This window comes from Notothenia rossii, assembly GCF_949606895.1.
Source record: "Notothenia rossii genome assembly, chromosome: 11".
Classification (NCBI taxonomy): domain Eukaryota; kingdom Metazoa; phylum Chordata; class Actinopteri; order Perciformes; family Nototheniidae; genus Notothenia; species Notothenia rossii.
The window spans coordinates 59,503,252-59,520,171 of NC_136910.1; the positions used below are offsets into that span (position 1 = coordinate 59,503,252).

General features: G+C 43.2%; 1 protein-coding gene across 2 annotated transcripts in view; it reads right to left on the reverse strand.

The window, feature by feature from the left end:
• The window catches only part of xpo7 (exportin 7), a 48,285-nt gene that overhangs the window by 25,127 nt on the left and 6,238 nt on the right, over positions 1-16,920 (reverse strand). For both annotated transcript variants that reach the window (XM_079658789.1, XM_079658788.1), the window contains exons 2-3: positions 3,042-3,188; positions 16-109 (exon numbers count right to left, since the gene is read on the reverse strand). In XM_079658789.1, the coding sequence (XP_079514915.1) occupies positions 16-109; positions 3,042-3,188 (241 nt within the window). The remainder of the gene's footprint in view (positions 1-15; positions 110-3,041; positions 3,189-16,920) is intronic.

Consider the following 16,920-nt stretch of genomic DNA (forward strand, 5'->3'; position numbering starts at 1 on the left):
GAGGCGGGAACTCACGGATGTCGATGCGCTGCTCGAGCGGGAGAGGGTTGCTGGTTCGAGAAACCAGTTTAGACAAACACGTGGCCGCGAGGAGCTGCGAGTACGAGGACTGCGAAGACAAAGACAAAGACAAAGACAAAGACACCCAAGAGACGGTTAGTTTGGATTCACTCATGTTTCCCTCAGGAGACGGTTAGTTTGGATTCACTCATGTTTCCCTCTAGAGACGGTTAGTTTGGATTCACTCATGTTTCCCTCTAGAGACGGTTAGTTTGGATTCACTCATGTTTCCCTCAGGAGACGGTTAGTTTGGATTCACTCATGTTTCCCTCTAGAGACGGTTAGTTTGGATTCACTCATGTTTCCCTCAAGAGACGGTTAGTTTGGATTCACTCATGTTTCCCTCTAGAGACGGTTAGTTTGGATTCACTCATGTTTCCCTCTAGAGACGGTTAGTTTGGATTCACTCATGTTTCCCTCTAGAGACGGTTAGTTTGGATTCACTCATGTTTCCCTCTAGAGACGGTTAGTTTGGATTCACTCATGTTTCCCTCTAGAGACGGTTAGTTTGGATTCACTCATGTTTCCCTCAAGAGACGGTTAGTTTGGATTCACTCATGTTTCCCTCTAGAGACGGTTAGTTTGGATTCACTCATGTTTCCCTCTAGAGACGGTTAGTTTGGATTCACTCATGTTTCCCTCAAGAGACGGTTAGTTTGGATTCACTCATGTTTCCCTCTAGAGACGGTTAGTTTGGATTCACTCATGTTTCCCTCAGGAGACGGTTAGTCTGGATTCACTCATGTTTCCCTCTAGAGATGGTTAGTTTGGATTCACTCATGTTTCCCTCTAGAGATGGTTAGTTTGGATTCACTCATGTTTCCCTCAGGAGATGGTTAGTTTGGATTCACTCATGTTTCCCTCTAGAGACGGTTAGTTTGGATTCACTCATGTTTCCCTCAAGAGACGGTTAGTTTGGATTCACTCATGTTTCCCTCAGGAGACGGTTAGTCTGGATTCACTCATGTTTCCCTCTAGAGATGGTTAGTTTGGATTCACTCATGTTTCCCTCAAGAGACGGTTAGTTTGGATTCACTCATGTTTCCCTCAAGAGACGGTTAGTTTGGATTCACTCATGTTTCCCTCAAGAGACGGTTAGTTTGGATTCACTCATGTTTCCCTCAAGAGACGGTTAGTTTGGATTCACTCATGTTTCCCTCTAGAGACGGTTAGTTTGGATTCACTCATGTTTCCCTCAAGAGACGGTTAGTTTGGATTCACTCATGTTTCCCTCAAGAGACGGTTAGTTTGGATTCACTCATGTTTCCCTCAAGAGACGGTTAGTTTGGATTCACTCATGTTTCCTTCAAGAGACGGTTAGTTTGGATTCACTCATGTTTCCCTCTAGAGACGGTTAGTTTGGATTCACTCATGTTTCCCTCTAGAGACGGTTAGTTTGGATTCACTCATGTTTCCCTCTAGAGACGGTTAGTTTGGATTCACTCATGTTTCCCTCAAGAGACGGTTAGTTTGGATTCACTCATGTTTCCCTCAGGAGACGGTTAGTTTGGATTCACTCATGTTTCCCTCAAGAGACGGTTAGTTTGGATTCACTCATGTTTCCCTCAGGAGACGGTTAGTTTGGATTCACTCATGTTTCCCTCTAGAGACGGTTAGTTTGGATTCACTCATGTTTCCCTCTAGAGACGGTTAGTTTGGATTCACTCATGTTTCCCTCAGGAGACGGTTAGTTTGGATTCACTCATGTTTCCCTCAGGAGACGGTTAGTTTGGATTCACTCATGTTTCCCTCTAGAGACGGTTAGTTTGGATTCACTCATGTTTCCCTCAAGAGACGGTTAGTTTGGATTCACTCATGTTTCCCTCAAGAGACGGTTAGTTTGGATTCACTCATGTTTCCCTTGTTGGTAAGAGTCTTAGAGTACTCATATCACAGTATATTTCAAATGCATTGCTGTTTACCAGGCTGCACTCACACTGTGTCTCTTCTCTGCTGTTCTTATGTTTGTTATTGTAAAGTGCTTATAGAGTGAGTTAAAGTGGACCTATCATGCTATATTTGAATAACATATTGTAGAGCCATGCCTATAAAACATGTCTGCAAAGTTTGTTTTCAAAATACCAAACAGATCCTGCATTTTAGCCTCATTTCGCTCTATTTGCTCTTTTCCAGCCCTGTTTTTGCAAGGGCTGATTCTGTGACTACAGCGCCACCTACAGGCCTGGCATATGTACTACAGCGTCTCCAGCGCTTTCCAACGGCAATGTCCGTCTCCTCCTGATAGGTGGAGAGTTGCCCATATAGGCGGAGCTCCTCGTTCCTGACGTCAGAGAATTTTCAAATTTGTTTCAGATCCGTTTTTAGAGATTTGGGTACGGAGGAAAAAAGAGAGGGTTGTGTTTTCTGACACACCGGGGACACATGCTCCTGCCCTATACTCACACTGCCTCTTTCGTTTCTCTTTCTCTTCAGTTTTGCCCTTATATGACATGTTTTCCTTGTTATTAAAGGTGGGGTAGGTAAGAACGGAGAAACCAGCTCGAGTGCGCTAGAATTTGAAAATACACAGCCGGAGCAAATCTGCCCCTTCCTCACAGAGCCCCTCCTCCAACACACACGAACGCGCACATGACCAATGAGGGCACGTGATCAGTTTGTGCACAGATGGAAGGCTGACAGGCAGGTAGGCCATCCAGTTACTTTAGCCGGCTCAGATGATTGGTCGTGCTTTTTACAGCGAGCTTCCACAGATGATATTTTTGTATGTATTTGTTGTCAAAGCTCTTCAGATATTCATTGCTATCGGGATGTTCAGAGCATTCCATGAAATATAACAAAGTGTTTCTGAAGTGAATTACCTCCTCCACCTTTAAGTGTCTTAAAGTACTCAAATATTGCAGTATAATTAAAATGCATTGTTGTTTATCAGGCTGCACTCACACTGTCTCTTCTCTGCTGTTATGTTCATTGCAAAGTGCTTACAGAGTCATTGAAAGTAGTGTTTCCTGCAGTGTACTCACGCTGCCTCTCTCCAGCAGCAGCTGACACTTGCTCAGGCAGTCGGGGCTGTTGGTGAATTCCACCAGAGCTTTCTCTGCCTGCAGACGCACCGCCGAGTCTGTGGTCTCATACAGCTGCTTACACAGGATCTCCAGCTGGGCCAGGCCCTACACACACACACACACACACACATTCATGTTAGATCAGGAAATCAGAGTTCTGCACAAAAAACCCACAAAGAGAAGTGAAGAAAAGCAGACTGAAACAATAAGCCGGAGTCAAACAACAGAACAATAACCACACGTATTCCTCGTTTAAAGAGCCTGTGACACGAACCCAACAACTGTTGTGCAATGAAATAGTGGGCTACTAGTAATCTCGAACCGTCAGTTTAAAAAAGAAAAAGCGATACCGTTCCGATAAATATCAATAATTTCGAACATCGCGGGAAAATTCCTTCGACTCATTTTGAGGTTTTGGGGGAAGCCGGAAGTGACGTCAATGCGGGAACGCTTCACTGTGCGGCGAGAGAGCCAAACACGGACAAAGTGTGTTGTCATGCGTAGAAATGGTGAATTACTGAGTTTAGGCACGTTAATAACGTTTTAATGAAGTTGACTACAGTATATTCACATTTGTCAGTGCTTTCATGTCAATTCGGCGAACATAAACATAAAGATCGTGGTGAAGATGATGATTAAATTAGGATTAAAAATCGGTAGTGAGAGCTGCTGAATTTCCTCCCGTCGGATGTGATATAAAAACAAATCGATTATTTTTGTAAACTCAATTGGATGAAACTACATTTATTAGTGCTTTCATGTCAATTCGGCGAACATATGATACATTAAATGATCGTGAGGATGATGATTTAAAAATCTTTTGTTTGAGCCGGTCTGCATTTCCTGATGAGAAAACAAACCTTAGCTTTTTGTAGTTGTAGTAAGTGGTGTAGTGGGCGTTGGATGCGGGGGTACGCCGTACCCCCACTTATTTGAAGCATGATTTATTTTTTTAATAGTCTAATACATCTAAAATCATTGCCAGTGTTATCAGTTGCAAGTGTGTGTTTGTTGTAATAATCACGAAAACATAATAGGCAGATTTCAGAGTAATTATAATAAAAAACGTAGCTCAAGCATTTATGCAACTTGATTTGAAGCGTGTGTGTGTGAGGGGTAGAACTGTGTGTGTAGGGTGACCAGGTGTCCCGCACTGTGCGGGACTGCACACACAGCATTTTTATTATTTGTCCCGCGTCCCACACATTGAGACTATGTCCCGCATTTGAGTGACAGTCGCGCAGAAAGGCCGGATCGGTTCGCTGACAGCCGGCACCGCCCTTTATTATTATATTGTCTAAACGGCATCATGTAAGTTGCGCTGACAGGCGACACAGAGGTCCCCAAGCCTCCCCCCGTTGACAGTTCACGAGCGCGTCCATAGTGTCTCCCGTCCACCCACCACCCCGTCCACCCAGTAAAAACATCCCCACTACACCACTGGTTGTAGTAGTACACCAACATGGATTAAACGTGTGTTTTTTTTTACCACAATGTTGGGGAAATTAATGGATAAAATGCACGGATTATTGTTATTATTATTATTATTAATATTATTATTATTATTATTATTATTATTATTATTATTCCCACTCCGATCGGGACACTAGGTCCACCGTTTCCCCGCAGCGAGGTTCCCCCCGTTGACAGTTTCCGTGGGCTGGGCTGGGTGCATTGGCGGACTGGCCATCGGGACGAATGGACCGGTACCGAAGTGGGCCGGTCGGATAAGTCACTAGCACATCCCCCACTCCCCCCGTTGACAATTTACTAGTGGTACCGAAGTGGGCCGGTCGAGAGTCCCGGGCTGATTTTTAGTCCCAGTCCACCACTGGCTACATGACCGTATGATCGCCCATATTGACGCACCTAATTCCTAAACTTCTAACAGATACAAAATAAACCGATCCTTCAGCCTCATATGAGCTCTCAGACACGTTCTAAATTAAACTGTCATCGCTGTCTGAGCTTGCTGCTGTGTGCGCCATCGTGCGTTTACATGCAAATGCTGGGATCCTGAACGGTGCAGCTGGAGCGCTGTGCCCGCAATGACGTCACACATAATTTGGCGGGACTTGAAGAATCCCCGAGAAGATCCAGGAAATGGTCAACACTGAAGGGCAGATTAATGGTTATCAAAGTACAAATATCCAAAATCAGTTCAGTAACGGTTTTCAAGGGGACAATATTTACTCAAATTGATGGGTTTGGATGATGGGGGGAAATCGTGTCACAGGCTCTTTAAAGTCCATTTTCAACCAACAATTCAAAAATATTTGTGAATTCTTTTTTTTCTTTTGTTGTAAGGCAGAAAACGGAACCTTTGTAAGGTTGTGGGATGTTTGTCGGACACAACACGTCATGTTTAGACGTCATTTAGGACATTTGGATGGATCCTTTCAACCACTTTCCTCTATTAACTGATTGTATGGCCTCTAAAACATTAAACAAATGAATAAAGTAGTAAATACGTGTGAGTGGGAACAACAAGCCGTAGAATACCTTTAGCGTAAAGTATTCAAAATATGTAATGTTTTGAATTATATTTAAATAGCAAGACATATTTCAAACTTTTCAAAACTTATATTGAAACGTTTCCCACATTTTAAATAAAAAATGTGAAATATTTACATATTTTTTATTCTACACATGAGAGTAACACATGCTTCACTTCCGGGCAAAAAGTACGGCCCCGCCCACTTTTGGGGGGAAACAAAAGCTGTAATTTGAATGGCGGTCGTTATCAATTCTGAAGTTTTTGCCAATCCGATCAGAAATGTAAGAAAAAGGTGAATTTGTGGATCTTCGAAGAGCCCGGTTACGATGGCCAGTCAGGCAAACCGTTACATTCAATCATTGGAAATCGAAGATCGGGCTCGGGTTAAATACAGCAGTAGGCGATCGATAGATGAGAGTAACATCTACGTCACTTTACAGCCCCGCCCACTTTAGGGGGAAACCAACGCCGTCATTTGAACGGCGATCGAGTCTGAAGCCTCAGAGATCTTCTTTGTCCTTTGTTCTTAGAGGAAGTTCAGAAACACGTAACTCTGGATTTGTTTGAATGTTTGAGGAGCAATAAACAACACAGCAGCTTGTTGGCATGACAACACTATTACGTTCCGCCTAGCTCATGAGAGTAACAGCTGGAGAGATTACAGCCTCGCCTACCGATTTTAATTTAACCATATATCGAGCCCGATCGTCGATTTCCAATGATTGAATGTAACTATTTGCCTGACTGGCCATCGTCATCGTGCTCTTTGAAGATCAACAAATCCACGGTTTTCAAACATTTCTGATCGGATTGGCAAAAACTTCTGAATTTGTATCGACCGCCGTTCAAAAGACAGCTTTGTTTCCCCCCAAAAATGTGTGGAGCCGTAATGTTCGCCCGGAAGTGACGCATGTGTTACTCTCATGTGTTTTTCTCTGTTTTCTTGCACAGATCCCTGGCAGGCCGTGTGCAGCAAAGTGCCGAGTCATGCTCAGTCACAGTCAGAAGCGAGTCACTGAGACTTTGAGAATGGAGAGAACGAGAGATAAAGGGGGTTTGTTTGCACGAGTATGTTTTCTATTTAAAGCTACTCATGCACAGCTGCACAAGTTACTTCAGACAAAAGTGATTATTCATAATATTCAATAAGCGGGGGAAACCATAATTAAAAAGATATATATTATTATTCTTTAAAAAGAGTCCTAAAATATAAAATGTATTTTACTATTTAAAAAAATAAATGTATATCCGTATTTAAAAAGGGTCCTACGTTATTTTGTTTATTTTCCTTAAAACAAAAATCCTCAAAGATGGTTGTGCATTATACTATTTATTTGATATACTTTTAATTAGATGTTCCTATTCTTTAAAAAGTGTCCTGCATAATTCCATTTATTTTACTGAATTAAATTGTTTTAATTTCTTACTCACATTTTAAATAATAAAAAATATATATTTTTAAAATGAGTTAAAACATTGCAGGACTTAATTCACAAATACGAATAAAATAACATTTGATTTTTTAAATGAGAAACCAAAAACCATCTTAATACAAAGTCTACGTTGACTTTAAAAGCTCCCCTATCATCCTCCTCTTCATCAATATATATCAGGTCTCAGATATATCCAGAGCCTGTCTCTGATTGGCTGAAACACCAAACAGATCATTGCAGCATTACCCATAATCCCCTCTGTTTCAGCCCTGTTTCCAAAGTGCTGATTCTCTGTCTGTTACTTTAGATGAAAATGAGGAGCCCCTCCCCACGCCCCTCTGAGAGACATTTGGTTACAAAGAACTCAATGGAGCTCTAGAGGAGATTCAGGTGATAAGGTGGGGGGGGGGGGGGGGTTACCTTGGTTGCTGATTGGCTAATGGTTACTCAAGACAAAACATCGTTATGACATCATAAAGTGGCCAAAATCTGATCAGCTCATTTTCAGACCAGGGTATATGCAGGAATCCTGAGGTCAAATGTAATACCTTTTAAGACCTTTTTTAAGACCCTTTCCAAACATTTTAAGACCTCATCGCAACTTTGAGTTCTAACCGGTTACCTTGGCAACACACTTTACCTCACATTTACTATATTGATTGTAAGATAGCAAAACTAAACAGAGTGCAGACAGACTACTGAAGCCTCCTCTCCACATGAACTTCAACCTCTCTGTGAAGGTCAGGTTTAATGCAGTATGCTGCTTTGTTGCTTCTGTACTCTGTGTTCTTTCATTCCAGTCAAACTCCTCAGAAACCATTAGAAACCAGGATTTGACCAATAAACAAAACAATTGACAAAACTTTGAACTATGAAATATATTAAACTTTGGTGAGCTTCAGCGGGGTAATGCCATATAGGAGCTCCCTCACAAATACCCAGGGGTTAAATTGGGCTGGGGCTGTCCGGGGCTAAGCCCTGGCACATAGGACGATGCTCTGACGTCATCACCCTCACACATTTGTCATATGTTTACAAAAAAGGATATATATGTTAAGACTTTTCTCGTTCTTAATATAGACTATATTTAGGGTCTATATGTGTTGACTTTACTTTAAAATAGCAGATCTCTGTGACCGGATATAGTTTGGCTTAGACCCCGGCCCCACGAGGAAGCATACGGTAAAACGCATACGCAAACGCAAAAGAGTCTTTCGTTCACACGCATTCGATTCATTAACGTGTCCGTTCACACTAGACCGCTGCAAATGCTGGAAACGATGTAGTACATATGTCAGGCCTGTAAGTGGCGCTGCTGCCGCCACAAAATACACCAAAAGCAGCGAAGAAGACCCCGGAGCATGGTTGCCATGGTTGCCCTTCTGTTTATTCTCCGCGGTGGACGGCGTGTTCTCCTGCTGTATCTCTCAGGTAGTCCACCAGCAGATGAAAAACACCCACCTCACCGCCTCTTCCAAGGGACGAGGGGACCGTGCGGCAGTTTCCGTAAAAAAAATGTTCCGCCGGTCAACATGTCCGTTAAAGTTTAAATCTTCCGTACAAAATTAGGAAAGTGCCGGTCAGAGGTCTTCTTTGTTATTTATTGAGCTTTAAAACCAATTGATAACGACTCTGTTCTCTGTATAATAATATAATAATATTTAATAAACGGTGACTGCCTCTCTTTTCCTCCCCCTCTTCTGACAGCCCAGCAGCAGCAGGAGACGCGGGGAGAGGGAGGCGGTCTATTTCATCGTTATCAGAAAATGATCATATACTAGGGCTTACACACGGAGCCGTTGGACGCCCAGAGCGTTGCGTATGCCGGTCTACCCACCTTGGGACCCGTTACCGTAGTAGTTTATTCCTCCCCCCCCCCCCCCCCACACACACAGAGTGGAGCAAGGCAACGAAACTTAAAATAATAAGCAGCATTTTACGGCGCGCTATGGGGGCCGCCTTGGGGGGTTTCCCGACATGTCGTTTCAGTAAATTAAAGGGTGTTTCATGTTGTCGTTGCTGTGGACCTTCTTAATACCTTGGAAAATGCCGTTTAATACTTTTTTAAAGCCTTAATTTTCGCTAAATTGATTTATCAACTTTTAATACTTTTTAAGACCCCGCGGACACCCTGCAGACAGGTTTTTATAGAAATGGATCAAAAAGATGCTGATGTAGAAGAGACATGAAGAAGAGGGGACACATGTTGATGTAGAAGAGACATGAGGAAGAGGGGACACATGTTGATGTAGAGAGACATGGAGAAGAGGGGACACATGTTGATGTAGAAGAGACATGAAGAAGAGGGGACACATGTTGATGTAGAAGAGACATGAAGAAGAGGAGACACATGTTGATGTAGAAGAGACATGAAGAAGAGGAGACACATCTTGATGTAGAAGAGACATGAAGAAGAGGGGACACATGTTGATGTAGAAGAGACATGGAGAAGAGGGGACACATGTTGATGTAGAAGAGACATGAAGAAGAGGGGACACATGTTGATGTAGAAGAGACATGAAGAAGAGGGGACACATGTTGATGTAGAAGAGACATGGAGAAGAGGGGACACATGTTGATGTAGAGGAGACATGAAGAAGAGGGGACACATGTTGATGTAGAAGAGACATGGAGAAGAGGGGACACATGTTGATGTAGAAGAGACATGGAGAAGAGGGGACACATGTTGATGTAGAAGAGACATGGAGAAGAGGGGACACATGTTGATGTAGAAGAGACATGAAGAAGAGGGGACACATGTTGATGTAGAAGAGACATGAAGAAGAGGGGACACATGTTGATGTAGAAGAGACATGAAGAAGAGGGGACACATGTTGATGTAGAAGAGACATGAAGAAGAGGGGACACATGTTGATGTAGAAGAGACATGAAGAAGAGGGGACACATGTTGATGTAGAAGAGACATGAAGAAGAGGGGACACATGTTGATGTAGAAGAGACATGGAGAAGAGGGGACACATGTTGATGTAGAAGAGACATGGAGAAGAGGGGACACATGTTGATGTAGAAGAGACATGAAGAAGAGGGGACACATGTTGATGTAGAAGAGACATGGAGAAGAGGGGACACATGTTGATGTAGAAGAGACATGAAGAAGAGGGGACACATGTTGATGTAGAAGAGACATGGAGAAGAGGGGACACATGTTGATGTAGAAGAGACATGGAGAAGAGGGGACACATGTTGATGTAGAAGAGACATGAAGAAGAGGGGACACATGTTGATGTAGAAGAGACATGGAGAAGAGGGGACACATGTTGATGTAGAAGAGACATGAAGAAGAGGGGACACATGTTGATGTAGAAGAGACATGGAGAAGAGGGGACACATGTTGATGTAGAAGAGACATGGAGAAGAGGGGACACATGTTGATGTAGAAGAGACATGAAGAAGAGGGGACACATGTTGATGTAGAAGAGACATGAAGAAGAGGGGACACATGTTGATGTAGAAGAGACATGAAGAAGAGGGGACACATGTTGATGTAGAAGAGACATGAAGAAGAGGGGACACATGTTGATGTAGAAGAGACATGGAGAGGGGACATGTTGATGTAGAAGAGACATGAAGAGGGGACATGTTGATGTAGAAGAGACATGAAGAAGAGGGGACACATGTTGATGTAGAACAGACATGGAGAAGAGGGGACACATGTTGATGTAGAAGAGACATGAAGAAGAGGGGACACATGTTGATGTAGAAGAGACATGAAGAGGGGACATGTTGATGTAGAAGAGACATGAAGAAGAGGGGACACATGTTGATGTAGAAGAGACATGAAGAAGAGGGGACACATGTTGATGTAGAAGAGACATGAAGAGGGGACATGTTGATGTAGAAGAGACATGGAGAAGAGGGGACACATGTTGATGTCGAAGAGACATGAAGAGGGGACATGTTGATGTAGAAGAGACATGAAGAAGAGGGGACACATGTTGATGTAGAACAGACATGGAGAAGAGGGGACACATGTTGATGTAGAAGAGACATGAAGAGGGGACATGTTGATGTAGAAGAGACATGAAGAAGAGGGGACACATGTTGATGTAGAAGAGACATGAAGAAGAGGGGACACATGTTGATGTAGAAGAGACATGAAGAGGGGACATGTTGATGTAGAAGAGACATGGAGAAGAGGGGACACATGTTGATGAAGAAGAGACATGAAGAAGAGGGGACACATGTTGATGTAGAAGAGACATGAAGAAGAGGGGACACATGTTGATGTAGAAGAGACATGGAGAAGAGGGGACACATGTTGATGTAGAAGAGACATGAAGAAGAGGGGACACATGTTGATGTAGAGAGACATGAAGAGGAGGGGACACATGTTGATGTAGAAGAGACATGGAGAAGAGGGGACACATGTTGATGTAGAAGAGACATGAAGAAGAGGGGACACATGTTGATGTAGAAGAGACATGGAGAAGAGGGGACACATGTTGATGTAGAAGAGACATGAAGAAGAGGGGACACATGTTGATGTAGAAGAGACATGAAGAAGAGGGGACATGTTGATGTAGAAGAGACATGGAGAAGAGGGGACACATGTTGATGAAGAAGAGACATGAAGAAGAGGGGACACATGTTGATGTAGAAGAGACATGAAGAAGAGGGGACACATGTTGATGTAGAAGAGACATGGAGAAGAGGGGACACATGTTGATGTAGAAGAGACATGGAGAAGAGGGGACACATGTTGATGTAGAAGAGACATGAAGAAGAGGGGACACATGTTGATGTAGAGAGACATGAAGAGGAGGGGACACATGTTGATGTAGAAGAGACATGGAGAAGAGGGGACACATGTTGATGTAGAAGAGACATGAAGAAGAGGGGACACATGTTGATGTAGAAGAGACATGGAGAAGAGGGGACACATGTTGATGTAGAAGAGACATGAAGAAGAGGGGACACATGTTGATGTAGAAGAGACATGAAGAAGAGGGGACACATGTTGATGTAGAAGAGACATGGAGAAGAGGGGACACATGTTGATGTAGAAGAGACATGAAGAAGAGGGGACACATGTTGATGTAGAAGAGACATGAAGAAGAGGGGACACATGTTGATGTAGAAGAGACATGAAGAGGGGACATGTTGATGTAGAAGAGACATGGAGAAGAGGGGACACATGTTGATGAAGAAGAGACATGAAGAAGAGGGGACACATGTTGATGTAGAAGAGACATGAAGAAGAGGGGACACATGTTGATGTAGAAGAGACATGGAGAGGGGACACATGTTGATGTAGAAGAGACATGAAGAGGGGACATGTTGATGTAGAAGAGACATGAAGAAGAGGGGACACATGTTGATGTAGAACAGACATGAAGAAGAGGGGACACATGTTGATGTAGAAGAGACATGAAGAGGGGACATGTTGATGTAGAAGAGACATGAAGAAGAGGGGACACATGTTGATGTAGAAGAGACATGAAGAAGAGGGGACACATGTTGATGTAGAAGAGACATGAAGAGGGGACATGTTGATGTAGAAGAGACATGGAGAAGAGGGGACACATGTTGATGTCGAAGAGACATGAAGAGGGGACACATGTTGATGTAGAAGAGACATGAAGAAGAGGGGACACATGTTGATGTAGAACAGACATGGAGAAGAGGGGACACATGTTGATGTAGAAGAGACATGAAGAGGGGACATGTTGATGTAGAAGAGACATGAAGAAGAGGGGACACATGTTGATGTAGAAGAGACATGAAGAAGAGGGGACACATGTTGATGTAGAAGAGACATGAAGAAGAGGGGACACATGTTGATGTAGAAGAGACATGGAGAAGAGGGGACACATGTTGATGAAGAAGAGACATGAAGAAGAGGGGACACATGTTGATGTAGAAGAGACATGAAGAAGAGGGGACACATGTTGATGTAGAAGAGACATGAAGAAGAGGGGACACGTGTTGATGTAGAAGAGACATGAAGAAGAGGGGACACATGTTGATGTAGAAGAGACATGAAGAAGAGGGGACACATGTTGATGTAGAAGAGACATGGAGAAGAGGGGACACATGTTGATGAAGAAGAGACATGAAGAAGAGGGGACACATGTTGATGTAGAAGAGACATGAAGAAGAGGGGACACATGTTGATGTAGAGAGACATGAAGAGGAGGGGACACATGTTGATGTAGAAGAGACATGGAGAAGAGGGGACACATGTTGATGTAGAAGAGACATGAAGAAGAGGGGACACATGTTGATGTAGAAGAGACATGGAGAAGAGGGGACACATGTTGATGTAGAAGAGACATGAAGAAGAGGGGACACATGTTGATGTAGAAGAGACATGGAGAAGAGGGGACACATGTTGATGTAGAAGAGACATGAAGAAGAGGGGACACATGTTGATGTAGAAGAGACATGAAGAAGAGAGGACACATGTTGATGTAGAAGAGACATGAAGAAGAGGGGACACATGTTGATGTAGAAGAGACATGAAGAAGAGGGGACACATGTTGATGTAGAAGAGACATGGAGAAGAGGGGACACATGTTGATGTAGAAGAGACATGAAGAAGAGGGGACACATGTTGATGTAGAAGAGACATGAAGAAGAGGGGACACATGTTGATGTAGAAGAGACATGAAGAAGAGGGGACACATGTTGATGTAGAAGAGACATGAAGAAGAGGGGACACATGTTGATGTAGGAGAGACATGGAGAAGAGGGGACACATGTTGATGTAGAAGAGACATGAAGAAGAGGGGACACATGTTGATGTAGAAGAGACATGGAGAAGAGGGGACACATGTTGATGTAGAAGAGACATGGAGAAGAGGGGACACATGTTGATGTAGAAGAGACATGAAGAAGAGGGGACACATGTTGATGTAGAAGAGCCATGGAGAAGAGGGGACACATGTTGATGTAGGAGAGACATGGAGAAGAGGGGACACATGTTGATGTAGAAGAGACATGAAGAAGAGGGGACACATGTTGATGTAGAAGAGACATGGAGAAGAGGGGACACATGTTGATGTAGAAGAGACATGGAGAAGAGGGGACACATGTTGATGTAGAAGAGACATGAAGAAGAGGGGACACATGTTGATGTAGAAGAGCCATGGAGAAGAGGGGACACATGTTGATGTAGAAGAGACATGAAGAAGAGGGGACACATGTTGATGTAGGAGAGACATGGAGAAGAGGGGACACATGTTGATGTAGGAGAGACATGGAGAAGAGGGGACACATGTTGATGTAGAAGAGACATGAAGAAGAGGGGACACATGTTGATGTAGGAGAGACATGAAGAAGAGGGGACACATGTTGATGTAGAAGAGACATGAAGAAGAGGGGACACATGTTGATGTAGGAGAGACATGAAGAAGAGGGGACACATGTTGATGTAGAAGAGACATGAAGAAGAGGGGACACATGTTGATGTATGAGAGACATGAAGAAGAGGGGACACATGTTGATGTAGAAGAGACATGTTGATGTAGGAGAGACATGTTGATGTAGGAGAGACATGTTGATTTAGGAGACACATGGAGAGTGCTACTTCAGTGAAAGCATGTATTAAAGGTGTAGGTTCAGTTTGCATTATACTCAGTGTTTCCCATACATTGATTTATTTGTGTGCCGCCAAAATTAAATATCGTCGTCCACAAATGGATCTCATAAAAAAAAAATATATATTATTTTTTGGTGGGCTGATGATCGGAGCGGTGCGGTGCCCCCACAAATAGAATCAAATTCTGTGTGAAACACTGATACCCGTATTATTATCACTATATATTCATCTTTAAATGCCTTATTGGTGCAAAACAACATTCAGTGTACGGCCATCATGTGACACCAAGAATTATTATTTATGAAATAATAATGAGGACAAATTGAGTCAAATGCATTAAGATGCTTTTTGGTTTCTAATTTATTTTTGACATGTCCAAGTAGATCTGAGTGTTTGGATAAGATAGATAAATACTTTATTCATCACAAGGTGGGAAGTGGTTCTGTCACAGCAGCGTTATCACCAGTCTCTGCACATTGAACCATTCAGCAAATACAGAATATCAAATATACAGAATAAATCTGAATTTAAATTTTACGTAGTTACTGTTAAACTTGTTTACGTACAAATGAGCTGATAACATAATCATTTTTATATTTCCGTGTGACGTGTGCAGACAGGCTGTTTTTGGTTTGAATGTTCAGTGCACGCAGTTTAGTGTGGACTCAGCATGTATCTCTCTGCTGAAGCACCGCTTACGTCCAGCAGGCTTTGTAGAATTAAATTCACAAAAATGCAAAAAGAAGAGAAATGTAATCACGGTGCCAAACCTCTTGGAACCTCTTGTAAGGATATAACTTTAGAAAGAGTTTAACAGAGAGTCTAAGAAGCTCTGCTTTCTGTTGAATGTTCTCTAAAGGCCCGGACACACCACGCCCTGCTCAGATCGGCGTGTCCCGCACCGGCGTGTCTTTTCGGCTGTCGGCAAAAGAAGTGACTGATTGGCTGATCAGCGAATGAGAAGCGAAACGGAAGTGAGGCTCTCCAGGGGAAGTTACATTCCACTCAGCATGAAGGAAATGAACACATTGGTGCAATCCTAATTCATGCACTAACTACATTACTACAACTTTTGAATCATCCGTTCTTCCTCATGTTCCTCAATTGTTCATATTTGGTTTATTAAAATAATGATATTGTGGTCATTGTTAAAAAATGTCTGCTATCATTATGAGTATTATTATTAGTATAAAGCGCTTCCTGCTTCCTGTCATCAGGAGTTAGAAATGTAATGGCTAATAGATTATATTAGAACCTTCATTCTCCTGCTGGGACATTTCCCTAAAGCCAATACCTGTATCTGTTCTACTCTCCACTCAGCAGCTCAGCAGCTCAGCAGCTCAGCATCGATGCAGCTCAGCATCGATGCTGAGCTGCATCGATGCTGAGCCCACAGAACACCATCATCGCATTGAAGCCAACTCCATCCATCAAGCTGAAACTTCCTCTCCCTCTTCTTCTCATGCTCCCTGCTGTCACTCTCCTTCAACTCCTCCGGTGACTTTCTTTTATTTGAAGATGTTTTCTGGCCCGGCGCTTGGCCGGTTACCGCTGGTATTAGAAACACTTTGGCGAATAGTCTGTAGTGAAGGAGCCTGCTCGCGCTGCATTGCTTTTCCTCCAAACAACAACCGCCTCACGAAACGCTGTGTTGCAGCGTTAACAAACAGAACTATTTAACAACATTACTATTCAAAACACCAATACCACAGGACCATTTCTTGTTTAAAGCAATATTTTGAGTGTCCCGAGCGAGCAAGTGGAAAGTACGTTATGCTGGCCCGGTCTGAATCGTGCTTCCGGGCCAGCGGGCCATTTATAATGTCGAGCCCTGAACGCAAACAAACGATGAAGAAGGAAAACACAGGCGGCTATTAGTGTTCATTTTCCAGTACCGCACTAAACATGTTTTCGATAAGTCGCTATGTGAAACAGTCTGTGATGGACGAGAGTGAAAATGGAACGCACGCTATTTGTGGTTTAGTCTGTCTTCAGGTTCCTCTTTTGAATGACGAATACACACTACCGCCCCCTGCTGGTAAGGAGAGGTATTGCCACTCACGCATGCGCAGTGCGTACGTGCTACTTGGCCGTCGGCTGAAGTCTTTGCGGTGTGTTCCAGTGCGACACATGGCGACACAACAGACGGGTCCGTCGGGACGTGTTCTCTGGGGTCCGGTGTTAGTGCATGTCAATGGGCTGCAAAGGATCAAATCCCTGTGTTGCCTCCAGAGGGAGTTTCTCTTTTCGGTTTATACATTTAAAGCGGCAACTTGGAATTATTTGAATGATCAATTAAGCTGTATTTTACCAATATTTGGTTTAATGTTTATTCTGTCAGAAATG